The following is a 26,695-nucleotide window of genomic DNA, read 5'->3' as shown; positions in this document are numbered from 1 at the left end:
CTCATCATTGCGGTGTGTTAGTTATCCCCTCCTGTCTGACCCCACACTCTTCTGATCAGTCCTTTTTCTGTTGCCTGTGGTTGTCATTAAACTGCTGTTGACAAGTATAGTGGCATATCCTGATTTTCCTCTGGTTGACATCACAGTAAGTCCCACGTTTTGCCATTGATGGAACACTGATTCATCCAATTCACATCAACTTGGACAAAAATCCAGAGCAAAGAGCAAATCAGCCTTACATGACATTGTGTCACAACCACATCCTGTACCTACAAATGTTATTTATGTGGTATTTAAATCAAAGTACCTCAGATCACGGGATGGTAAGCCCACATCATTTGAAGGTGGAAATACATATTACAATTGATTTGAAGAGAAGTTATATTTTGGACATAAATCAGGCTGTTCCATTCTGATTATTAAATGAGATCTGATGAAACTTGCAACTTAAATAGTCTTTTTACTAGATAATTTTTTCTTCTACTTTTACTTATATTTATTATTTTTAAAATAATAGTACTTTTACTTGTGTACAGTATACGCTACTGTCCACTCTACCCAGCTGCAGAGCGGTGGCATGGTTGTGAGTCTTGAGCTGGTAAATGTTTATCACATCACACATAGAACAATAGAACAAGAGGGCAATGCTAAAATCAAACGCAAACAGACTGTATTATTTACACTGAATACTGTTTAGGTGCACAACTCTATGTAGCATTCTATGAGAGCAACGGATCAAATCAAACGTGAATTGTGATTGGTTTGTTTTATTTTGAAAGTGCATCATATTCTTTCCTATATTCTAACACCCATATACATTATATAATGTATAATATAGTGTATATTGTATAATAGTATAATATAGTGTATATCATATGTAAGATTGTATCTATGGCATAGGAGCAACATATACGAACAGGCCTATTCTTACAAGTGACCAAGGCGGTGCAACATTAATGCATTACTCACAAGGACTAGGACTACATATAGTGCAATAAAGCAGGACCATGTAGCAAAGGCCACTGAACTGCAGTGCAACACTATGCAACACTATGCACCAAATAACTGTAGTGTAACTGGGCTCAAAGGCCAATACAATAGGTATAATGCAATACACTGCACTAGACAGTATGTCACATATAGCAAAAATGTATAGAATGTGAGCAGTGCAGAAACAGGACATGCTTACTGTACAAATTCCATGTGAGATGGTATATATAACAACAACACAGAATAATGAACGTGACCACATGTAGCAGCAAAAGAATTAGTGTACTCAACATAAACATTTGGTCGGTAAGTGACAGGCCAAGTGAACAGATTTTGAAAACTGTCTAGTGGAGAAGTGTCAACACTGTGAAGTGGAGGTGAGGCAAGGAGCTGTCTGACAGATGTTAAAAAGAAGGATAATTAGCTGATGGGTTAAGTCTGATGGGTTGGATGCAGGAAAAAATATTGGAGTACTTACTGCTATCAAGTCATTTTTTTAAGTGTCTATTTTCACAGTAGTTTTAATTAACCTATGGCTTCTTAATATCATAAGTTCAACACCGCACAGGAATTACCGGCATGACTCTCAGTAGCAAAGCTGAAAGACCTGGGCTTGAGACAGGTTCACAACATTCAGCCCAAAACAAATAAATGGCTGTCAAACGGAACTACACTTTTTTACAGAGAAGGGTCAAAGATGGTTTTGTTTCTGTACAGCCTGAAGGCAATGACCTTGAGCAGTACAGCTTACAACAGATCAACACTGTCTTTCTTTTTAGGTAAATGCATTAATTTTTCATTTTAAACAAAACCAATACCAAAACCAATATAGAAAGTGAACTACATGAAACCTGTATTTGTTAAAAGCTGAACGCATACTGGGCCATATACATGGTAAAGCGATAACATAGAAATAATAAAGTACTATATTGCCCCCTAGTGACAATTAATGTTGTTGCTTTTGTATTGAACTGAGTTCAGACGTTAATGTACAGGTTATAAGAGACTTACATCACCCCGTATGTTCAGTGGATAATGTTTCTTTCAAATTCTATCTCACCCTTCCAATTGCTGGTCAGATCTTATTTTTCTCATACTAAAGTCTTCTACTAGAGGCCTGGGCAGTCTGAAGCTGTGGTAACTTCTTGTCGCTGTTTTTAGAATTGCACTCATCTCTTAGGGGTTTCTTAGGGATCACTTAGGGTTCTGCAGGGTATCTACTATGATTTCTGGTTGCTTCACCATCACTTGCTTGTGTGTCTGTATCTGGAGGTCACACAGGATCTGGAGGTCATACGGAATCCGGATAATAATAATAATAAAAATAATAATAATAATACATTATATTTTCATGTGCATTGTAGAAAATCAAGGACACATTACAAATAGAGGAAGGTATCTGTGGTGAAGGCTACTGTTGCTTCATTAGGTGGGTGTAATGATCGAGACTCCAACCATAAACTATTTCTCCCTTCTGGCTGGTGTACAGCTACTGAATGATAGATATTGGGCAGAGCACATTTTATTCATTTACTGATGGTTCACAATGGTTCCATGATACAGGCAAAGTCTTTGATGTGGTTAAGCTTCCATAAATGCTCTTTCAGCTCTTTGCAAACCACAGATGTGCCAGTACGATGCAACCAAAAAAGTCTTTAGCCCCACCAAGGCTGCCAAGCTCCCTTCTCACCATGAGTATGAGTATGTGCCATCAACCTGAAGGAGGGAGCTGTCGTCGGCACCCCCCCTCCCCACCTCTCCATAATAAAGAGGGTGATGAATGGAAAACAGCTTGTAGTACAGCCTCAGGACACTATGAGTACCTGGTTCTTTGTCTTGGGCTAGTCCCAGCACCTTCCATATATCAAAGGGCATTCCTAGGTATTGCCACTTAAATCGATGACATCTATCTATTCACTGTCGTAATACCAACATGTACCAGCATGATGTACATCAGATCCTCAGCACTATCTTATGCAATAATCTATATTGCAAGCTGGAGAAGTGCAAGTTCCACCTCCGCAAGGAGGATAATCCTAGAAAATGGCTGCATCATCAGGAAAGCCTGAGTGCAGGTGCAGCCCAGTAAGGTGGAGGCGGTAAATGGATGGCCATAACCCCAGACATGCCATGAGTTGCAGCAGCACCTAGGGATCACCCATTTCTATCGGCAACTCATCCAGTCATTCAGTACCCTGGCTAAGCCCTTGATGGACCTGCTGCATAGGCAAGAACCTGGAATACCTCCAAACCACCAAGGGCTAACCTGCATGCAGACTCACTGGTCTGGGTTCATTTCCTGGTGTGTGTTTCAGGTCACCTACAGACCAGAATCCAAGAACCTGAAGGTGGATCTGTTCTCTCAGAAGTACAGCATGGAGGCTCTTCCCATCAGCCGTGAGCCAGTCCTTCCTCCTTCCTGCTTCATGCGGGCTGTCAGTTGGTACATTGATCACAACACCCCCACCATCTCAGCCTACCAGATCAGCTCTTTGCTTCTTTGCAATGCCACACAGCACTCATTACCTGGGCACAGTCCTGCCTAGGAGCAGTACATTCTGGATCCACACAGTCCTCCCAGCTACTGGTGCCATGCTATTGGTGGCCAGTGATGTGGGGAGACATGTCTCAGCAAGATGCTGCGCACACCACCAGCCGGTAAGCTGCTCCTTCTCCCCACATCACAACATCCCTTGTCTCATCTGGCTGTCAACTTTGTCACAGACCTTCTGGTCTCCAAGGGAAACACTGTCATCCTTATCATAATCAATTGCTTTTCCAAGATGGTCTGGTTCATTCCACTCCTGGCACTTTCCACCATGCTCGAGACAGCTGACCTGCTCTTCTGCCACATCTTCCAATGGCTTGGGCTCCCATAAGTCATCATTTTGGACTGGTGGCTGCAGTTCACCTCCCAAGTGTCGCAGCAGTTCCTAGGAAAACTGAATGTGATGGTGATGTGATGATCTTATGTCAGGCCTTCACCCACAGTCCAACAGGCAGGCAAAGAGCGTAAACCAGGAGCTTGGTAAATTCCTATACCTTCACTGCCAGGAGCACTCAGAGATCTGAAGCTCCTACCTTCCCTGGAAGGAGTAGGGCCAAAACTCTCTTCACCATGCAGGTACAGTGCTCACCCCCTTTGTATGTGTGCACTTGGATATCAGCCCTTGATGTATTCATGTATTCTAACCTCGAAAAACCCCGCTGTCCAGACATGGTGCCAGTGGAGTGAGCAGGTCAGGAAGGAGACCCACCAGCACCTGCGCACTGTCATCACTGCCTAAAAGTAGAAAGTGGATCAGTGACGTGGAGAAACCACCACCTACAAATCCAGAGACCAGGTGTGGGTGGCAATGTGAGACAGACGGGTGGGACCAACTGGCAAGCTGGACTGGCAAAGTATGCAGGTCCATATACCATCATTAACACATTAATGATGTTACCCTCAGGGTCAGCTTTCCATGCATCTAGAGGAGTGAAGCTGGGTTTGGAACCAAACCTGTGACATTTTTCCCTCGGATGCACCCATCCAAGCCAGCTCCCTGGGCAGATCCTGCTCTCTGAAGTTGGTGGGATCTTTGGGTTACAGGAGGGGTTACTGGAGGGGTTCATGGTGCATCAGACATCCAGCCTGACATGCCTACTGCGACACACACACACACACACACACACACACACACACACACACACACACACACACACACACACACACACACACACACACACACACACACACACGCACGCACTGCACCTTCTCAATTCCCTGCTTATTGAGTGCCTTCATTTGTTCCTTGTTTGCACTTTTGACTCTTCCTCTTATTTAGGCACATTGTTCCATTGCTGCTGTGAACTAGACACCCTGAGTGTTTACCACTACTCTGCTGCCTTCCCGTGACTACAGTTAAACTGCCAATGCTTTTGTTTTCTTTTGCTATTTAGCCAGCTCACTGCTGTGCTTCTTTGTTGATTTATCATGGAGACACTCTAAATATGCACTTGTGCACTTCCCTCCCAGCACCTGTCACACTCCAGCTGCCCTAGGCTTCCATTAGATGTGTGTTTCATGGCAGCTAGTTTTCTGCACTTTTCTAAGTACACAGAAGTATGTTGTAATTATTATTATCCATGGAAATTTGGTAAATGCTACAGATGAGATTAAGTTGAAAAAATGCCATAAAAGTATTTTAATTTATCAATGTAATATCTTGATATGCACCTCTTGATCAATACCTTGATCAATGTGTGTTGTCCTTGGCCTGTAAAAATGTTTGGTTAGCCTTCTGTTTCTCTTCCTCTCTCTAATTATGATTGTGATACACTGTTGATTTTTAAAAGTTAAATAACCGCACGTTGATATTTGTCAAAAATGACAACCTCTGTAGACATACCATAACATTTAAAATACTTCCTAATTAACCTGTCACTGTAAGTCAACTAATTTGCATGTGTTACCTCAAGCTGATTTTGTCGTTTAAGTGGATGTCCAATTCATTCAAGGCAGAATGGCACAGAATGAGCAGAACCTTAGGGTCATGAAACTGTATTAAAAAAAGTTGTTCATAATATGTGTTCAGATATTTGCTTGCTTGCTGGTTTGTGTTGTTTTGAAACAGGCTTAGGCTTGTAGCCTAAGTTATTCTTGAAAGCAGGATTTATCATTTTAGTGAGATAAATTCAACTCGAAGTTGAGGACTGTCCAACAGGAATGTCCCTCAGCAATTCTCCTATCAGACAGTATTGACTTTGGCCTTAAGTTATCTGGCTAAACTGAGAAAATAAATCAAGCACATTGAAGTGGTAGTGGATGTAAACTTTAGACACATTGATGGCACAGTTATAGGTGCAAGAGAGGATAAGGGAGTAAAATGAAGAGAGAACAAAACACTTTAAGTTAAGGACAGTTTTTAACCTTGAAAGTTAGGGATGACTATCACAGGACAGAAGAGCAACAAAAATGTAGGACAATACATTGTCCCCTGTGCAGGGTAACTATTTTGATTTCCTTTTTAAGAATTCTTGTTATGTTATACCGTAGCAATGGCTATAGTAGGCTTATTTATATGTGAATTTTGAGACCTGCGCAGAGGAAAGTCGCGCGCAGTCCATTTCAAAGGGGAACCTTTGTCATTGGTTGCTGGGCGGAGATTTCAACGAGGTGAAATATGGATACGCGTGTTTGTACTTTATGAAAATCAACACATGGATGAAACGCCAAAGAACATAGTGTGAGAGGGACTTTACCATGGTAATGAATCAAAATAATTTTTGTTGAAAGGAAAGGTGTGCACAGGAATGAATTCTCTTTAGGGCATTTTATGAATACACGAACGAGATGCATTTTACAATGACAGAGTAGTCTCTCCAAGTTCCGGAGCTTGGTGCACGTAATGGAGAAGGAATTGTTTAAAAGATTTGGACGCAGTGGGAGCAAAACTTCAAGTTCCGATACGCTGTCAGACGGGGAGCAACGCGTTGAGGATACTGAACCCAAACTACAACATTTTGAGGCACTCCGCTGTTGCGCTTTAGATTTTGTTAGTCTTGACCAAAAACGGAAGCAAGGCGGCACTTGCCGTGAATCAAAGGACACTGGCAAAGAGGTGAAAATGAGGAATAAAGATGACCTAGAGCAAGACCACGAGGATGAGGACGAAGACGAAATGGTAAAATCTGTTGATGTGAACCATACACCACACTGACATAGCTACCATTGGGGATTTATCACAGTTTGCCTTTTAAACGGAGTATTGTGTTGAGAGAAAGTGGAAAGACAGGTGTGTTCCTGTGGGCGTAATCTGCTGGTTGGTGGGGTCAAGTAGGTAATGTGTGTCAGAAGACAGATCCATCAGTTGTTGTGTTGAAGGATAATGATTATGTACAAGTGTTGTAGCTCACCTTTTATAATAACCTGTCAGCTCTTGTTGTTAAATGCCCCACCTGCACTCATGTGGCTGGATTCAAATACCTTGAAGGTCATGGGTTGTTTAGCCAGACTTTCCATGCTCCTTTTCAGAGTTTAAGTATAATATTAGAAATATAATGCTGCTCTTTGTTGATACCATCAGTCCACCTTCCAGTGAGAAGTTACTGTCATCAAATTTATGGTGCCTGAATATGCTGAATGTTGTGTTGAAAATGTTGCTGTGTTTTTGGAAGACCAATCACTGCTATTTCAAGAAAATGCTGTTTGCAAAAATCTATATATCTATAGGTATTGAAAGACTTGCTGAATTGTTTTTGTTTTCTTTAATGAGCTATCTGCATGCTTTGTGTTGCTACTCGGTTTCAGACATACTTCATTACAATGACACTGTTCACCTTAACTTAGTTGCAGAGTGGGATGACTGCTGCAGCAGTCAAGACTGGTTCCTCCTGCTGCACAGAATAATTATGCTTTTAACCACATAGCTAATATGCCATTTCTTCTGACATCAGTCAGTGGTGCTTGAGCAGATACCTGAGGTACACCCATAGCTGCACCATTCATTTGCAACAGGTTGAGTGAGCTGTGCCATTCACAGGCAGATGGTGATACTCAGAAACTTGATTTTGTTATTTATGGTATGCTGTTGCCAAGCTCAAGAGCAGAGGAGAAGGCTTCTGGGAACAGCAGTTTATCTTAAACAAAGCCCAAGCAGATTTTGTTGTTGAATGAATCCAGCTATGACATGGCCTGCTCTAATACCAGTGCTCCTCATGGTGGGGGTCTGATCTGACACTTGTCACAGCGTTCGATCCCATGCTGTTCATAGGATAAGGACATCTTGCTCCAGGTTGAACAAGCAGATACAGTGAGAGATTTATGCAGCTTACAGTGAAATGTTCAGCTCTTAAAATGTTCTTTTAGGCCCTTGATGGTGGTGTTCATAAATAAAGATATTTTTTTTTCTCTCTTACAACCTCCCTCACACACCAAAGCCTGCTTTAAAAAAATCTTCCTTGTTAGGAAAATGTTATTCCTTTCTTTCACTTACGACTTGGCATGTTGCTATGACAACCATAATGGCGGTCTCTTGTGATGCTGTTTTAACAACTTGATATAGCATTTATTTGACAATATTTTTTTCTTTCTGAAATTGCTTTCTGTATGGTGATTTTGGCAGCAGCTTGTTTAACTTGCATTTTGATAAAGGCCCTAATCTGGTCACTTGTGAATTTTAAGGTCACTCCTGACTTTTCCTTGGTGCTATGAGGTTTTGAGTAGTGATTGTGTCACTTTATCACTGCTAGTATCACATTTTAAAGAATGTAGATTTTGTTTCCACTTTTTTTTTGCACTATTCGTCAATTGTTTGCCCATTAGTTTAACACTGATAGATTTATACACAGTTTGATCTTTAACTATGATTTAGTCCATCAGGCAAAAGTGCAGCTCACAGTGGACATTTTTCATGCATTGATTTAACTTTGCCACCTTTTCCAGCAGGAAAACTCAGATAAAGCCCAAGTCCTCTCTCATTGTAGGAGAGTTTTTAATGCTTGTAGAGATTATTTGCAACAAACTCACCAGTATCTTACCCCACCTCACCAAATCTGTAACCTGACCACTTTTATGTTAGCTCGTTGACCCCATTTCAAGAGTCTTAAATAGCTCCCTTCACTTCCTCTCTTCCTCCCTCCTGAATAGTGATCTAAAATGAAGAGGACATTTGCCATACAAACCAGTGACACTGTCTCACTTTTTTTCACCTATAGAATTGTGCTTGAACTTGTAGGAAGGCAACAGTGCTATCACATGACTCACGGAGACAGCATTGTGACTGCTTTATTTGACCTTACTGGGCTAGTGCCTGTACTTGATATTTGCTTGGGGCATCTTCTCTTTAGAACCCTGCAAGTTCAGGGTTGTAAATAAATCTTCATTTAAAATTTATTTATTTTTTAATATTTTTAGGGGGGGGAAGGGCACCTACAGAGTGAGTGAGTGTCTTATGCTCTAAGAGGAGTACTCTGTAATCTCTATAAGGCTTGATGTCATTACCAGCATGTTTAGTTGATATCTGCTGTATCTCTCTCTCTCTCTCTTAGTCCCTTTAGATTGTGAATGGCAAACACATAGCTTTGTTTTAATGGAGACACCTATACTCTACCAGAAACCAGCACAATGTATGAAGGATGTTGGGTAAGAAAAGCTTCCCTGACCTTTAAATGCAATAGTTTTCCACTTCAGACAAGTCTTTGGTTGTTGTTTGTGGATTTGCTGTTTTCCCTGAACATTAATCAGGGAAATTTTATTTTTAAATTTTTTTAAATATCTAACCTGAAATGAAGGATGCATATTCAGATGATTCATGGCGATCTTTGGAAACTGGGACTCAAAGTAGGAGAGTAAGAGGAATGGTGATGCCAGCAGCTCAAAACTAGCCATGAGCAAAATAAAACAACATACACTACTAGACCTTTATAAAAGAGTTTGAGACATGCAACCTATATAGCAAGTATGTTAGAACTCGCCTGAGGTACAGTGTGTCACTGCTGACTTTCAGATATTGATATTTAAGGCTCTGTTATTATTCAAGACTGGTATCGCCAATCACAGAGCACCAGAGAGAGTAACTTGTTTGGCAGGCATAAATATGTTATCTTAGGGGGTGTGACATTTCCTCTTTTAAAAAGGCCTTGAGGAGACATACTTAATTGTTAACATTAAAGTACTCGTAAGCTGTATGCATAAAGATATGTTGTTGTTATTTTTTAGAACAACAAAGTGCTGAACTGGCTGTTTCTTTTGCCTTGACACTATGCCACTTTGTGGTATCAATTCATAGACTGGGAATTATTTGGAGTGATTAATGGTGTATACAATAATTACAACATTAACTTAAAAAAGCACTTTGTTTGCCTGCTGAGATCCATACGTTCTTCTGCATCTGTTGTAAACAATATGCATAATAATAAACTGACTTTGATACTAACCTTTTCATATAATTTGATATAATACTAACTTTGATATAATTTCTTTTGTAACCACACTTTTTTCATGTAGTCTGGATTTGTAATCCACTCATGGGCAAAAATGCTGATCTAGTTTGTTGATCTCACTAATGACCTTTTGAAATGTACTACATAGATTTAAAGTTTGATGATGAAAGCATGTTTGAAGGTGTTGTTCTCTCTGGAGTGCTCCTGTATTGGCTCATTTCCTAGTACCATTCTGACATTAATGCTATGTGGAATGATCCCTTTATTGAAAAGCGAAAAAACAAACAAACAAACACAAGTGATTTCTGTAGCCAGTCATAGGAAGTCTCAAACTTCTCACAGACAATTTTGGTAGACATGGTTTGCTTATAAAAGTCCCACAGCTGCTTGTATCCAGAGGCAAAACAGGAAACTGCATCCCTGTTGGGAGTTTGCAGGCCTGTGGAAGCTGGAGGAGGGAGGCTAGCAGGAACACTGCTCATGCGCTGGGTGGCTTCAGAGGGTCAGAGCCTGGACGTGGAGCGCTGTAATGTGAACAGACGTGACGTTTGGAGGAGTACAACTAAGATGGGAATGGAAAGGGAGTGGGGGTGAGATTGACGAGATCTCACTTTGTCTGCAAACTCTGAATTCCCTTAGATTAAAATCCTAACCCTAACCCTAGAGGGAAATGTTGATTATAGTCTACTATATTTTGGAGTATATTAAATATCTTAAACATTTATCAGGTTAACCTGTATAGTTTTAAACAAAATGCTTAATTTAAATGTTTACACATGTCAAATTGTGAGATAAAAGTAAAATACCCTCTTTTGTAGACTGATTTGTAGCCTCTCAGACTGACTCTCTTGGCCTCAACACAGTCCACTTCAGCACTGTGTTGTCTTAATTGAGTTTGGTGGTATAGTTCACACCTCAGAGACATTTTGATGATAATGTCTTATTGGGTTGACAACTGTGTATAGCCCACATTTTGGTTTCTCTGCCCTGATTCACCCACTAAACCTGATAATTAACTGAGTTGAATCAGTTGTTTTTGAGCAAGGAAGACACCCTGCACATTTAGTACTGGGGTTTAGCACCCCTGGCTCATCAGTTCCACCTCTCATCTTACCATACGGACTCCCATGCTGAAGCTATTTTGGAGGGTATGGGAAGGTGAGGGCTCAAAGGGAGCTGACCTATCTAGTTCCTGTGTCAACCGACTGGCTTCTGACAGAGACATAGGAGAAGGGGTGTACAAGAACTGCTGAAACATCATGGGACAGTAGAAGCTGGGGTATTAATGATTATTTAGCTAGCTTTTAATATGTTTATTCTGATAAGCGTCTTACCAAGCTTTAATAAACATCAAACAGAAAGCCATGTCAAAGCTGGGTTAAAATACAGATTTACAGGCTTGCACCAAGAAATGATGAGGTGTAACTGGAGCAGAATTACCATAGGGCAGTAGGATACTACTAAATGCTGTTGACTCTGGATTGTTAACTATGATAGCTGACCTAGATTTTTGTTGTGTACAGTGCTGCACACAGTTCAAGTTGATTTCTAAAAAGCAACACAACCTGATTGTGTGCACCCATATTTAGTGCATTTGTAGTGGTTCAGTTTTAGTCACTGTGCTGCTTTTGAAATATTAGTGATGTTACCTTCGTGAGTTATGTTTTATTTCCTCCAACAGCTCTTTGCAGTCATGCTGGATCATTGTTCTTTTTAGGACTCTGCCCAAATTGCCTGCACCAAACCCACACCACTCCCCATGTGAACAGCGAGAACCGGCCAGTAACAAGAGATAGAAGCTGTGGCGTTAGGTTCTTTAAAGGCAGAATTGATGGTTGCTGTTTAAACCATATACTGCCTGTGGTTTAAATACAATAAAGTCGGCCCTTCCAGCTCAGAGTGACCGAGACCTGCTTATGTCCAGCGAGCTAGAGAATGAAGATAAATGAAATAAAACTTTATTTTTTACTTGTTTCATAGTGGTTACATTCAAAAGCACAAAAAACACCTCAACATAACCCTGCAAAAAGGATTTTGTGAGGAAGGATATTTCCCTACCTTGTGTAACGCTTACTGTGCAGATCACTGACATTAAGTCTGGCAATATGAGTAATTTCCTATTGTTCCCAAAGTCATTCCATACATGTGAGATGATGGGATGTCTTGGTTTGAATTTGATCCAAATCTTACCCTTTCATTGTCCTAGTGATTATTTGGCAGGTAAACTTAAACCCCGCTCACTAAAAAAGGAAGGATGAACCATTTGTTTGAATGGAAAAGGAACGGTGCCATCAGAGCTGTCTTCAAACAGCTATGAAATATTGGTGTGGAAATTCTTATTGCATTCACACTGAGGGCTCACCAATGTGAACAAAGGTTTTAACTGCATTATTTTGACCACAATTATTTGTTTGTTGGATTATGTGAATGCTGTGATTCATCAAAACACCCACTGACCACTTATCTGGAACATCAGAGAGTGGTTAGGATGGTTGGCACACTAGAGGAAAAAGTGTGGTTTGATAGAGGACTCATTTTTTGTGATAGCACTATTGCAAAGGCCAGTATTGTTATGACCATTAAGAAAATATATGTAAAGAAGACTGCACAGTCAACATTACATAAGTTGTTTTGTAAAGACTCATCCTTTAAAGTGAAATTGCCTTTTCTAGAGTGGCTGATTATTGTCCAGTAAGCTTCGCTGCTAATGAGTGAAATATATTTATTATGTAAGATGTTCAATGACTCAGTTATGTAAAGCGCTTTCTAAGAGTTCACAAAGAGGAAGTGTGGGATCTCTCATGAGAAATTACCTCATGTTTGGTATAGAACACTTTAAGAAATGAACAAGTCAAAGTGACATATATAATTCAGATGATGCTTTCAGTCTTAACAATGAGAAACATTTGGGCTTAACTGGTCTTCCAAATTATAAATGACTTAAAGAATGCTACACTTAACCAAATCCACACTGCATTACTGTAACTGTGTTCATATGTTTTATATTGTGGTGTACTGACAATATTGGCAGCAATCTGAATAAACTGGTGGCTGCTGTCATATACTCATATTTCTTGAATAGGTTATGGTATTAATACGAGGATCTAATGGTTATGCAACCAATTTTCCTCTTTGATCCAAATGAAAGACTTAACACTCTGGAGGAGGAGAGACAGCGATGCAGACAGATGTATATTAATAGTGAGAGAAATGTGAAATGTACACAAGGACTGAGAGAATGGGCCATAGCACCATTTTATACTTTAAACAGAGGGGTTCAGTCTAGCACTGCATTTATAGTAAAGCCCCAATCTACATCTGCCTGCGATCTTATTCTTGGCAGCATGGAGCATGACAGTCTCTGTGCTCTGATTGCAAATGTCTCATCTACCGTTTTGAAGCCATTAAAATAAAAAGCATTTCAGACCAACACAAATTTGTCTCAGCTATGAGGATATGGCGTAACATCCACCCACGGTTTTGGACCACTTCACTGCAGATCTCTCCATAGGAACGAGTTCTCATCTGAAAAGGAATTGCAGTGCAAGAGCTCAGTCATGGACCAATGTGCATCTCTACTGCTTGATGGATTGTCAACAGCTCGTCCTGAAAGCTCCCTAATAGAACTAACGGGAAGCCATAAGATCCCCGTAGAGCTCTCTGGCTCACCACAGACGTGGTTCATCTTCACTGCACCTCTCTCGTTGCCTTTCCTGGCACACTGGAGGGTCTCTGCTGTGAAGCTGCATGACGATGGTGACCTCTTCAGGTCATAGTATGTGATGTAATGGAAGGGAAGGGCATTTACAAAAGTGGCTGATTGGGGGGGGGGGCAGGCTTTCCTGTGTTCAGGATTGGTAGTGGAGGGAATTAAATGATTCTTCTTCACACTAGGTCACTCTGACCCATCATTATACCCCCATCCTATAGTTCTGCTTCTCCATCATTAGATGGAGTTTTCACACCTTGTTCTCCTACACAAAAAACATCCCACATCCGTAGAATCTCTGCACAGAAAGTTCATACATTCTACTGCTTTCGTATGTTCTGTGCTGCATCTCATAAAATCTTCGTTAACTCTTTCCAGAGCCTTCCCAAGTCCTCCTGTTTGAGGTCAGTCAGCTTCCCTCTCACCCTCAGTGCATTAAGCGTGAATGCAGCAAGTACCTGTGCGATTATCCTCACATCCCTTTAGGACTAAAAGACCTGAGGAGGCAGCCTCTGTGCTCTCAGCCACTGCAGGAAAATCAGCGTGGTGCAGAACATCACACCATCCAATTCCTCAGTGGCAAACACAAAACATGTGCATGGTGTGAATCCCTCAAATTCACTGAGATTCAGACTTGAGTTTTTTTTTTATCAGCCTAATTAGGATGGATGTATTTGTGTCTTTAATACTTGTTGTTTTGGTAGTGATGGGAGTAAACTAAGCTTTATGTCCACTGCAGGATCCCAGTCTGGCCCCCACAGACCCACAGCCTTCTCCAGTAATGCTGCTGCTTCTTCTTCAGCTCCTGTCAGGGTGAGGAAGACCACACCTCACAGCTGACCAGAACAAACCAAATATGTGCACTGGCAGAGGACCCTAGAGCCAGGGTTCTTAACTCCAATCCTGATTCAAATGTCCTGTGGCCAACACACAAGATCCAACTCCTCAGCTAATTATCAAGTCTTTCATGACTTAAATCCAGTGTCTTGTCGAAGGGTATATTTGAAACCTTGCAGAGCAATGAGTGCCCACTGTAACCCTCCACTGAAGCCGCTTGAATCAGGCCTCCTGCAACTGAGATGCACATCATGGTGATGTATCCTGAGTGATTGATCAGACTTTAGCCACAGTGAGAGATGGTTTGTATGACATTTGTTCTCTTTTGCATCAGTTGAATCCTCTTACTGGAGACAGCACTGTGCCATTATCTTCTTGATTTATGAATTAATTACCTAACTGTTTATAGGCTTGTTATTCATACTCTTGCATTAAAGGGATTTTACATCCCTTTATCATGAATACAGCATTGTTTATATCACCTGTAGTGATGAAGGCAAGGTGATTTACATGTGCATACTTTGTCATGTGATGATGGTGAACATCCAGCTTGCAGAATAAAGCTATTTCTTTGACCTTTGAGGCTGTCCAACTGAGCTTTATGATGAATATGAACAATGGACCACAGAGTTTTTATGACTCTGTGTTTCTGAGTTCATTGTGGTATACTGAGATAAAAGGCTGGTGTTATGATCTGGGTTAAAATTACAAGGACCATTCTGTAGTATGGAAATGACCTATACATTGTGTAGTATTGTGTCACAAACAAAAGTGTACTTCATACAAGCACTCAGAGAAACATGCACTGCGTCACTGTTAATGAGCTCTTTGTCAATGTTGAATTTTAGTCTGTTTATGTAAGAAGAGTATTATTTAATAGTTCTCAAATTTAAATATTTAAATCTTTAAGTATCATAGATATTTGTGATGTATTTAGTAAAGAATCTTTAGAATATTAAGAATATTTAGAATTTTTACCTGTTGGAAATCTATGTTGTACTGATGTAACTCGCCACAGAAACCTCATGAAAATTCATGGGTGTGTCTACAGGAGGAATATAGTTTGCATGCCTATTTTATCATCCCACCCATCACCAACCATGTCACGTTCAAAGTTACTTCTTCCTCATTCTCATGCTCAATGTTGACCATGTCTTCATGCTTAAATGCACTGAGTTGCTTCCATGTGATTGGCTGATTAGATATTTGAGTTCACAAGAAGCTGAATATGTGTACTTTATAAAGTGGCCTGTGAGTACTTTCAGTTTGAGAACTTATTTAAGAAGGTTTATTTTGCACAGTGCTCCATCTACTTCAGTTTTAGCCTTCTAGATGATATTTACTGTTTACTATTTCTTCCACTGGGCCTGCACAGGAAAATTATTGTTTTGGCCAAATATTGACCAACAGCATTTAGATTTTCAAAGATAAATACCTCCTTCTAAATTATCTATTTCCTAATTATCTGTTTTACACAATCCCCCCCCACACCTTTGCATTGTTGCATCGACGTCAGCTGAAAGAGTAGGCAGCTCTCTCAGGATAGCTTTAGCTTTGTTTTTAAATGTTTTTGTGTTTGTTTGTTTTTTTTTCAGTGGAAAATTGGCAGTGGGGCACATTTTATTTCCCCTCCCTTCTTTCAAAAACCAGCAAGAGTACACCTTGACCTCTCTCCTTGCTCCCTTTGGCAAATGGATACGGCTCACGGTGTGAGATGAGGTGCCTATTACCGCTGAGCCCCATCATATACTTAGGAGCTTTGCTTTATCTTCATATTGGTGTCTTCTGTTTGGTCATTTTATTTGAGTATTTTTATAGGCTGTTTTAGTTTTTTGACAACTTTTGAGTTTTATAGACTGAACTATTTGCCTGTTTGTGTATGTTTTGGTTGCGCATGAATATTGTTCATTCAGCAGGACATTTTTAAAAAATCATTTCACTAATAATTTTCAGTATACAAAACAAAGTAGAATTAGAGAAACTTCTGCATAGTCCTAAACATTTTCAAAAGTCAAGGATACGGCAACCCGAACTCTGCTGTTTGGTTTCTAAACTCAAGGGCATGCAGTAAATGTGAAGTGCCCCAGATGACGACGGGCCTGCTTTTATTTGCTATTCCCAGCCGCATTCATTCCTTTCACAGCTGGGTATCCTCTAGTTTGAACTCTGTTTGCTCTCATGTATAGTCTGCCATCCTGATCTCAATTTTCAGGTTATAGGACCACAGGAATGATGATAACCCTTCCATTTTGGGGACAGAGTAGCATGGTTCAGTCATATCAAATGTTTTCTTGTTGACAGGACAATGGTTGGAATTTTTTTTTCTATCAAGTATGGTTTGCCCAACCGATTGGACATTCTGCCTACTTCAATAGGGAAGCTGTAATGAATCCAGATCCTTTATCTTGTGCCTGCAAAGCGAGTGTGTTCCCCCACTTCAGGCCAGGTGGGGTGTGTTCACATTTGCTCTTCTGCTATTCCACTCTTATCCCACTGAATGTTTCTCACAGGGACATCAGTTCCTTTTGAGCTCTCACAAACAATGAGATTCCTGTCACGCCACGTAGGGAAGGGTGTGGGATGTTGACAGTGGAAGAGTCCTTTTGAAATGCCTTTAAAATCAAAATTAAAATTGTTTCATTCTGTTGTGCATACATAATGCTGTCATTGTCCATGTCCTTGTTGTATCCTAAACAGCAATTTTGGATGCAAAGATGAAGATATTCCTCAAGATTCCAGCTATTCTGTTTCTCCAACATGAGAAGTTGCATTTGAGATTACAGTTAATGGTTTTCAAATGAATTGTGTTCTCTAGTTTTCATATTTTTCCCTTACTGCCTAAATCAGGATGAGGGAGAGAGAGAGAAAAAAAAATTTGGGTCTTAAAGCTGTGTTACTGAAATTTGTGATGCAGTATGAGTAGAGTGCAGTGGCTAGACTTAAAATAACACGAACCACCTTTCATGCTTTAGAGCCTAATGGAATATCACAAGTTTTTTTTGACAGGTTTTGCAATATGCAATTTTCAGACTGATTGCTTTGAAATGAGTCTGTAAAAAGTTATACATTTCAGAGATTGTGCCCAAGCCATCTTGTAAATTGCCTTTCACTGGATGCAGAATAAATAATCTGTTTTGCATTGCTTCCCTGTGAGATCCCCATTGTTTTATCACCATGAAAATAAATGTTTGTGTGTCTAGAATGTAGATGGTGCAGCAGCTAGTGATGTGACTCGAATGGATACTGAGTTCTGTATGGTAGGAGGTCAAAGGATTTGAAAGCTTTAAATCACTTTTTACATAATAGGTAAACATACTGATCTTAAATTGAGTATGAAATTCTTAGTTACAGGCTGTTTACATCTTAAAATTATAGCTCACGTGGTTGCCGATTTAAATGAATCATTGAATCATGAACTAAATCAGGAGTTTTATTGTTGGTTCTGGGTATGCATTGATGTAGATGATAAAAACATTATGGATATAGAAAATGTTGTGTTATAGGATTATCCGATTGCTGCTATGAATCAACTTCCTATCTCAATCTGTGAGACAGGAAGTGACAGGAAGTTTGAATCTTTTATTGTATTCACTAAACACCACTTTTCTCTCTCATGCAGTCATGGTGTGTGTCATGGTGTGTGCTGTTTCTCACATTAAGCTGTGGGTTTGTGACCCCCTCCTTCTCTCCTCCACTAGCTGGACAACATCCTGTCCCCCCCCTGCGCGCCCTTCCGCAAGACGAGCAACCCTGAGGTGTCCTGCGGCTTCGGAGCAGCAATTAAATTCAAACACCAGCTCAGTGAAGATGGGAAACAGCTCCGCCGAGGGAGTCTGGGCGGCGCCCTTACAGGTAGCACCGTTGAGATCATTTGCAGTTATACCGTGTACATCCTCACAGAACATGAGTAATATTCCCACCCATGTTTGCATTGCAAGAGTATCCATTTTGAGCCTATTTTGGGGGGAAGAAAACATTACTGGGTCAAGAGGTCATAGTTGCAGTCACTGTAGCTTCAGCGAGATTTTAGGACCTTCTTTCAGTAGTGTAGTGTAGTGCTTTCCTCTCATCAGTGCATGTCAGTTCAGTTGAGACAAAGTCCCTGTTTTCTGGAGCATGCAGAGTGTTGTGTTGGGCTGAACCATTGTGGGGCTGTACTGTATGACAATAAGTAGGCATTGCCTCAGCACCATACGAAAATAAAGAAGAGCAAAATAGAATAGTAAAATAGTATGCTTTCCAAGGCTGAGATATGCAGGAGTATTTATTTTGGGGAAAGCATTATAAAATTAAGATCTTCAGAGCTGGAAGCCATCTTGTGGTAGTATGTTGTTTTGAGCTAAACCATGTGAGAGAGTTGCTTTGCCTCTACTGTTCAGATAAAATGCATTAAATGTGTACCAGGAGGGTGTGACCACAATCTAATGAAAGCCCATTGACCTGTCCAACATGCGTGATTAAGCCCGTCACTCCACACAGTGTGTTTTGTTAACACCTGTCGACTGATTAGGGCTAGAAGGGCAAGGTGTGGTCTGACGAGACCTGGTTGCCATGGAAAGCACGGTTCTTTATTCAGAGAGGCCCAACAGCTGCTAATTGGTATGTACAGGACAACATGGTATCGAGATGACACTCAGTGGGAGTACATCCTGTATAAATATTAACAATTAGGGAATCGGACAGACTGCTGAACAAACATGTACATGCAAATGTACGTTTGAGCCACCTGAAAAATGGGTGTTTGACCATCTTTTATGTAGGAGCTATGTGGTCTCATTAATATCGAAATTAGTTTAAGTTAAATTACAGCCCAAATGACTGAATAAATAAGTGGATATGGGTGACATTAAAGTCATGGTCAATGCTTTCTGTTTAAATATAGCAAAGAGAGCGAGCTGATATGGAAGTGTAGCTGGATAGGTCCAGTTATCTGGAAACATCACCCCAGCATCCAAATAACCTTAAATAAAAAGGCTTGTAAATCCATAATTACTAATGTACCATTCAGTCAATAGATAATCTTAGACTAACAACTAACAACTTTAATTGGTGCTGTGTAAGTCGTAACGAGCAAATTTTGAATTTATTCTTTGTTTTCTCAAGAATCAAATGGAATTTTGACTCAGCTCCACTAATATTTGGGAGCTGACCGACATTTGCGGTTTTGTACTCACTGGAAAGGTCAGCTGGGGGTGGGAAGGGGTTCAGACGAGGTGAAGTTGCTGCTTGCAGGAGTATTGATGTAGTGTGACGCCTAGCAAATAGTGTGTGAGTGTGTCACCGTAACGTGAGGAGCTCTCAAAGCCCGAGAAGCCTGGATGGCACCGCCCAGTAGCTTAGACATGAATTTCATTAAGCCTGCCACGTTTTTGCTCACACTCAAAGTAGAATGCTTAAAGGTGTGAACATCTGAGCCACAAGGCAGACATAATGACTGATGCATCTGTAGCCAAGGTTATCCTCTAAAGATTTATAATGGGTAAAAACCCTAAAATGAGTCTCGGTAACTAGACGTTTAGTGTGTTCTAGAGTTATGGAACCATTTTCTAGAGATACAGAGGTCATCCAGATTGGTTATGATCCAGTAATTCTTTTTTTCCTTATGAACATCTTTCTCTGTGGACACACAGTTTTTGAAGGGTCACTCATCCTAGTCCTTGTTTTCAGAAGCCCCTAACCCTAAGGTAGAGGCCAATTTGAATGGTCCATAATGATTGTCATTCCCAGTAGTTCTGATTCGATTACGTGTATCATGCTGCCATCTACTGTGGATGATTTGAAACATCGTAACCGAGGATGAATGGTGTATGTAGAGAAGACACAACTGAGAAACAGAATGAAGCAGGTTAATAACACAGAACAGGTCCGACAAATCTGCACACACCTTATAGTTCGATATGTCACACCGACGCACCAATTTAAATTTTGTGCAAATTAAAGCTTAATGAGTCACCCTTGCTTTTTTGCCTGTTACATTGTGATGCATAGAGGTCATGCTCTTTTAGACCCCTGCCAAAATGGTTTGAGTCAAACATTCGGCACATTACCCCTTTATGCTCATGTTAACAGTTTTCCCCCTGACCTTTGAACTAAAGCAAACAGTCAGCCTTAGCCTGGATTGTTGAAGTCCTGCTCACACTAATACCCCTACATGCAACATTGCAATAATGTCTGTGTTTTTACCTTTCTGTTCTCCAGGGAAGTATCTGCTGCCGTATGTGTCCATCCAGCAGGCATGGCCAGGGGCGGGGTCTGAGAGCTCCAACCTAGTGCGCATGCGCTCCCAAAGCCTCGGCAAGTCAGCTCCTTCCCTCACTGCCAATCTGGTATGTTCCACCATACTTCATTTTCTCCTTCGGGCTTTAGCTTGGACTGTTTCTTCCATTTAACTAACTAAGTCATATTGGGCTCTTGGTTTGTCTCCACTGTAATGCTTTTTTAAAATTCCTATAGCATCTGGTAAGTGTAGAAATCATATTTGGACACCTGGGGGCACTGTTGCATTTAAATCCTTAAACAGTGCAGTGTTGTCTGGGCCTCTTGATCTCTTTCTGATGGACTCAACCATTCTGATTGGGAACAGTTAGTCTTTTATTACAATACAATGAACTAACAAGATGTAGCTTGGAAATGCATCAGTTGCAGTTCATTAGTGTCACTGTCCTAGAGGTAGACACCAGGCTGAGAAGCAGTCATTTTCTATGGCATGAGGTATGGAGCAAGCAAATCCTTGTGTCTGTGTTGAAGCTGGTGCATATTTGAAAAAGCAGTATTTCACCTTCAGAGACTAAACTTTGGATATTTTGGTTAATTTTACCAAATGTTGTTGTTTGAGTTTTACAACCTGAGCAATTGAGAGTTAAGTGCCCAAGAGTGGCAACTTGGCATTGGTAGTGGGGTTTGAACTGGCAACCTTCCAATTACAAGTCAAGAACTTTAACCACTAAGCTACCACTCCCATCAAATTGTATTAAAATTCTGTTTAGGCTTTTCAGACATTTTAATAAAGCTTTTTTAAACAATTTGTGCAGCATATGTGTCCAGTCCGAATATTGTTGGGAAGTGTGCCCTTGGCTGAAGCTGTTTATAACCATTTTTGACCGTTTGACTGTTTATAGTTGCTACGAATGCTGAGTAGTGCTTTTTTTCCATTAATGCTGATTAGAGAGAAGCTGATTACACAGCCTCCCGCTAATACCTGAGGCCTGTGATGTCTGCTTCCCCTGCCGAGGGGAGCAGGTTGCCACCAAATCGCCAGGCTCCTGCCATGTCCCATTTTCCTCTCAGCAGATGCGGTAAACATGGGACTAGGCCTCACGTGGGAACCTGGCTGAACCAAATGATCACTGATGCTTGGGTCAGAGCAGTAGGAACACGTCAGCACTGTGCGGCGCCGATGTCCACTGTCTGCTCTGCTTTTCCACCCGGGACATTCTTGCTCTCTGTCTGTCTCTCTCCTTTTTTTCTTTTTTTTTTTTTCTTTTTTTCCTTCTCACCCTGTCAGTTTCTGGTCAGTTTGCTTCCAATTAATTTTTTTTTTTTGTCATTGTCCATATATCCATATATATTTTTGTGTGATGTTTCAGATCAGTTCAGATACCCAGTTTCTTTGTTTCTTTCTTAGTGTATTATGTCTTTGTCTCTCTGGATCGTGTGTGTGTGTGTGTGTGTGTGTGTGTGTGTGTGGTAATGTTTTGCTTTTCTGTCTGTTAACATGCCCCTGCATCTAAACCCACCTCAGTGAAAATCAATGCTGGCTCTGCAGGCTGTCCAGCTTTGCGTGGATTCCCAGTGAATTGCTAATGCGCCCCCGCCCTCCAATTTTTTGGGTATATTTTATGTTGTTCCCTTGGAACACAAAGAAGATGATGTCTTGGGAGCATTACTGGTCTTGGTAAAAATGTGTAGTTGTGGACCAAAGCAATGATTTTCTGTGACCTTGGAAAGATGATATGCAAACACATATCAGGGGGTATGGGGGCTTATTTCTATTTCTTTGAATACTTCAAGTTGCAAAAGCACTCAGGATTTCTTGCTGGATTTTAGATGTCTCCTGTATGAAAATACTGAAGGATGTCCTCTCAGACCAACTTAATTAGTTCCACATCAATGCCTTGTAATAATAGTTTTAAACAAACTTGGATTCAGCATTAGTCAAAATATCAGCAGCTTGCAGAACGAGTGAGTGCTTCTCCTGCTGTGGCCCATTGTTCTGTTGTAGACAATTTGTAGCAGCATGGTTCTAGATAGGCCCAGGTCTTCAGGCATGGACACCTAGCCAATCGTTTACATAACCACCCATGAGCCACGACCTCCCTAATGTCAGGATTGTTGTGCTGTGCTCCATCAAGATGCATTTTCCCAGGAGACCTGCCTGACTGCCTTGACTTGGAGATGTTTTTTGTTGCGGAAATTATTTGAAAGACTGTCCCCTCCCTTTTTGTTTTAATTTTTTTTTTGGGGGGGGGGGGGGGTGCAGTGTTGGAAGTATTCATTTGGTGTAATGTTCTTGGCTAATAGTATACAAATCAACGCGTTCAATAGAATTATTCATTCATTATGTCACGGCAGGCGCTCGTGATGGATCATTGAGTTTTCTCTAGGGGAGCCTTTTTTAAGATTTGTTTCTGGGTTGTTGTCTTTCACTGCAATATAAAAAGCATCGTGGGTATAGGGCTGTCCCTCCCGAAGCTCTTACAAAGTTGTTCCTTTTAATGATGCCAATTAACTTGTGAAAACTCCAGCTCCAAAAGAGTGGCGGTGTCTGACTGGGACTTGTGTGTGAATTGTCAGCTGTTTGCTAGCATGTTGGCAGAAATCACTGGATACTTGTGTCTTGTTTGCTAATTGGTCACTTTCACTATTTTATATATTAGTTTATGAGAGATTATGTATCGTATTATGGTTTTAACTGATTAACTTTCAGGAAACAGAAAAGATTTTACTGACTAGTCAGTAAGGTTCATGACTTACAACGTCTTCCGCCTTTCTGCTGGATATTTTGTGCTTCATTAGCTTCTCTACTTTTTACTCTCTCTCACTCACACACACACACACACACACACACACACACACACACACACACACACACACACACACACACACACCATAGTTCACATATTTTTCTGGTCAGTTAATTTCTTTCACACCATATAGTGAGCCATGGAGTAAATGCTCAAAATCCCCCAAATGTTTCACAGACACACATCTTCTGTCTCCTCACAGTTGAAGCTCTGACACTGACCCAGCCACTCTCGCTGGACTTTTCTCAAAGGCCCTTTGTCCTCTCCCATCCCCTGACTGCATGATATCATCCCCCTAGGCAAGTGTTGCAGGCAGCAGGGAGAAGACCTCCGTGACCTTTTACACTGACACAGAATCAGTTTCCCCCCCCCAACACACCAATCCCAACCCGCACCATTATAAGAGCCACAAAACTGGTTTCAGATCAGCATAAAAACCTTCAGCAGGATGCGCCAAGGCTGCCCCATCTCTCTTGAGCATGATTAGCTTTGGCAGAAAATCAATACAGTCTCCCCTGGGCTGATATGGAGATAAGAAGTCATAATCCTGATGTTTGCCTTTGTGCCTGAGAGCCCTCCGTCGTTATGGTGGTGGAGATGTCCTTTGCTGATAGCGGCATGCACTCTTCTCCTTAAAGTGGATTCCACAGCATGTGCACAATGGGTGGTGAGACTGTCATCTTTTTGTTTGTGAATATAAGGCTTGCTTTCACTTCACCTTTTTTAAAACATTCTTTGACCAGGTTTTAAAGCAATTACAGTATGTCTCATATCTGTCCATTGCCTTGAAAACCTTTTTTCTTTCTTTTTTTTAACAACTTGCATTGATATTTTGCAGGTTGACTAAGGAGGTCCTGGTCAGCTGTGAACCTGTTTTTGATGTATTGTCATAGAAAACTGTATTTCTCCACTGTATTTCTCCTCCTTAATACTCTGTCAGTGTCTTTCATGTCACCCCTTAGACTCTCCATACAGAGGTCATATGAAGGAGATGACATGGGGAAATACATTACGGTCCCATTTCATGTTTGGGTTCTCACTGGCAGCCAGGAGTTAAACAGGAGCTGCCACTCTGATGAAGTGGGGCCACTGAGAGGCATTCTACCTTTGCCTAATCTGCCACGTTGCTAAAATGTTTTTTTACTAAGACATGTTAACATCAGGCAAAATACACCAGTGCTTGAATTTCCAGATTTAAACCTTGCACACAAAGAAATCATCTTTAAATACACACAGTAATTTTGTTGCATACTATATATGAATTATATTGATGTATGGATTATATTGTTGACTCAACACCATTCACTTTCATTCTGGACTGATGCTACACCCATCTGGAGTTTGTCCATGCTGTTTGATGTGAAGAAAGTTAAGTCTGTATCAGGTTTGCTCAGATATGCCACGGATTCAGGTCTGTGTGCGAGTGCACGTGTGCTCTGCAGGCCTTGAGCTCATATTTGCTCACCTCAGAGGAGCACGGGACAGAGTGTGACCCCACAGGTCACTCAATCAACCCTCACCACAGGCCCTCTCTGCTCATCTAAGCCCCTTCACACTCCCCTCTCTTACTCTCCTCCTTTCCCTTTCTTCATGGGAACCCCCTACCCCCACCCAACCCTGATGGATTCTTTTATATCCATCCAAACCCAGTGGCCACAGCCCCTCTGGCTCCATTTTATTCTGGCATGGGCATGCCTCATCCTGGTCCTGCCCATCCGCTCAGCTCCTCCAGCTCTCAGGAACTAGTCCTTTATCTCGCACTGGTGACAGGACACGTGCCTTGCCTTAGTCCTGCAATCCCCCCATGCAAACAACTGGAGGCCTTTCCTGTAGATCCTCTTATGTTAATGAAGCCATTTCCAGGCAGCTATGTCTTCTGAATCCTGCACAGCGCTCTGTTGCTGCTGTTGTTAAACCATTTCTTTGAATGAATTCTGGCACAAGTGTCAGCCTCAGAGTTGCTCTGCATGTTGCGATTCATGCCTCAACACCAGGAGCGCTCCTGAATCATCAGACAAATGACCTGTCGCCGTGACGATTCTCCCTCGCCCCATCATACTCCTGTCTACTCAGCTTCTATACAGAACACTCTAATTGTTCCATTTAGTCTCAAGGCTGACTCGAGACTGTCTGCTCAGTGGACCAGCATGGTTTAATTCTTGATGGAATAATTTGCTATTCTCTGAACACAGAAACGGAGGCTCAATAAAGTGAGTCTATCAGATTAAGGAGTTTAAATCAATACTTTTAAGCAATCAATACTATCGGGGGCTTAATCCCCCATGCTACCAGACACCCAGGGGGGCCCAGTCAGCACGTGGAGGCGGGACCATCCTGGGTAATATGGTAAAACGAAGCTGGTTGCGCTCTTATCTGTTTGATCTTCAGATATCTTTGTGGGTGTTGATATTAGGTAGCTGTGACACTAATTGTTTTCTCTTTCTTCTTACTTTTTTCCTGTTTGCCTGTTCAGTAGTCAGTACTGTTCAAGCCTGGCTGACGGGGAGTATGGATGGGGGGGGGGGGGGTCCAATTAATATTCACAGGCTTGTCCTGGTGAACTGAAAGGAAAGAGAGTGTGAGTAAGAGTGTGTTAGTAAAAACTGTTTGTGTGTCTTGGAGGGCAAATAAAGAAGAGCGAGACTCAAGTAGACTGTGAAATTGGTGGATGGGATTGTTGCGATGGTAATCGGTTTCTTATTTTTCTAAATTCATATAATTCCAATTTGACTGCTGAATGGCAGCTGTGAGAAATGTGGAGGTCACCAAAGAAGTGACAGGCGAACACTTGGTTGGATAAACTTTACCAAATGCTTCACTCCATGAAATTCCCGTAGTCCTGGAGTTGATTCATTTTTGGCTTGACAAGACTCCACTCTGCCCTTCAGTCCTCTCTGTATTTTGCATCCCTTATAATATGACTTACATGACAATTTGCATCCGAAAAGATGTTCATCACTGCCAAGATTTGTGGGAATTTTCACTTAAGATAGCAGAAAAACAGCCAGGAATAAAATCCCCTAAAGTAATTTCTGTTCGCTGACCTTGACATTTGCGTAGCACTTGCAATAACTGCCATATGTTGACATGCTAAGTGCTTTACAGCCCCTGACCATGTTTATTAGATGAAAGGAAATCCAGACCCCCCTGGACTGTGCCCCTCAATAATTCTGGAAGTACTTCAGGTCCAGCTGTTCCAGGTCCCCTGGTG

At 41.2% G+C, this 26,695-nt stretch overlaps 1 protein-coding gene across 4 annotated transcripts in view; it reads left to right on the top strand.

Moving 5' to 3' along the window:
• Positions 1 to 6,204: 6,204 nt before the first annotated feature.
• mast4 (microtubule associated serine/threonine kinase family member 4) overlaps positions 6,205 to 26,695 on the top strand; it is a 68,416-nt gene continuing 47,925 nt past the window's right edge. For 3 of the 4 annotated variants that reach the window (XM_035526880.1, XM_035526879.1, XM_035526878.1), the window contains exons 1-3: positions 6,205 to 6,656; positions 18,160 to 18,313; positions 20,660 to 20,787. In XM_035526880.1, coding sequence (XP_035382773.1) covers positions 6,381 to 6,656; positions 18,160 to 18,313; positions 20,660 to 20,787 — 558 coding nt within the window. In that variant the 5' untranslated portion in view covers positions 6,205 to 6,380. Of the gene's footprint in view, positions 6,657 to 9,069; positions 9,116 to 14,363; positions 14,438 to 18,159; positions 18,314 to 20,659; positions 20,788 to 26,695 lie in introns of those variants that run through there. The other variant, XM_035526881.1, reaches the window with a different exon arrangement.

Source organism: Electrophorus electricus, chromosome 6, assembly GCF_013358815.1.
Source record: "Electrophorus electricus isolate fEleEle1 chromosome 6, fEleEle1.pri, whole genome shotgun sequence".
Taxonomy (NCBI): Eukaryota; Metazoa; Chordata; class Actinopteri; order Gymnotiformes; family Gymnotidae; genus Electrophorus; species Electrophorus electricus.
This window is presented reverse-complemented; position numbering and strand designations above follow the sequence as displayed.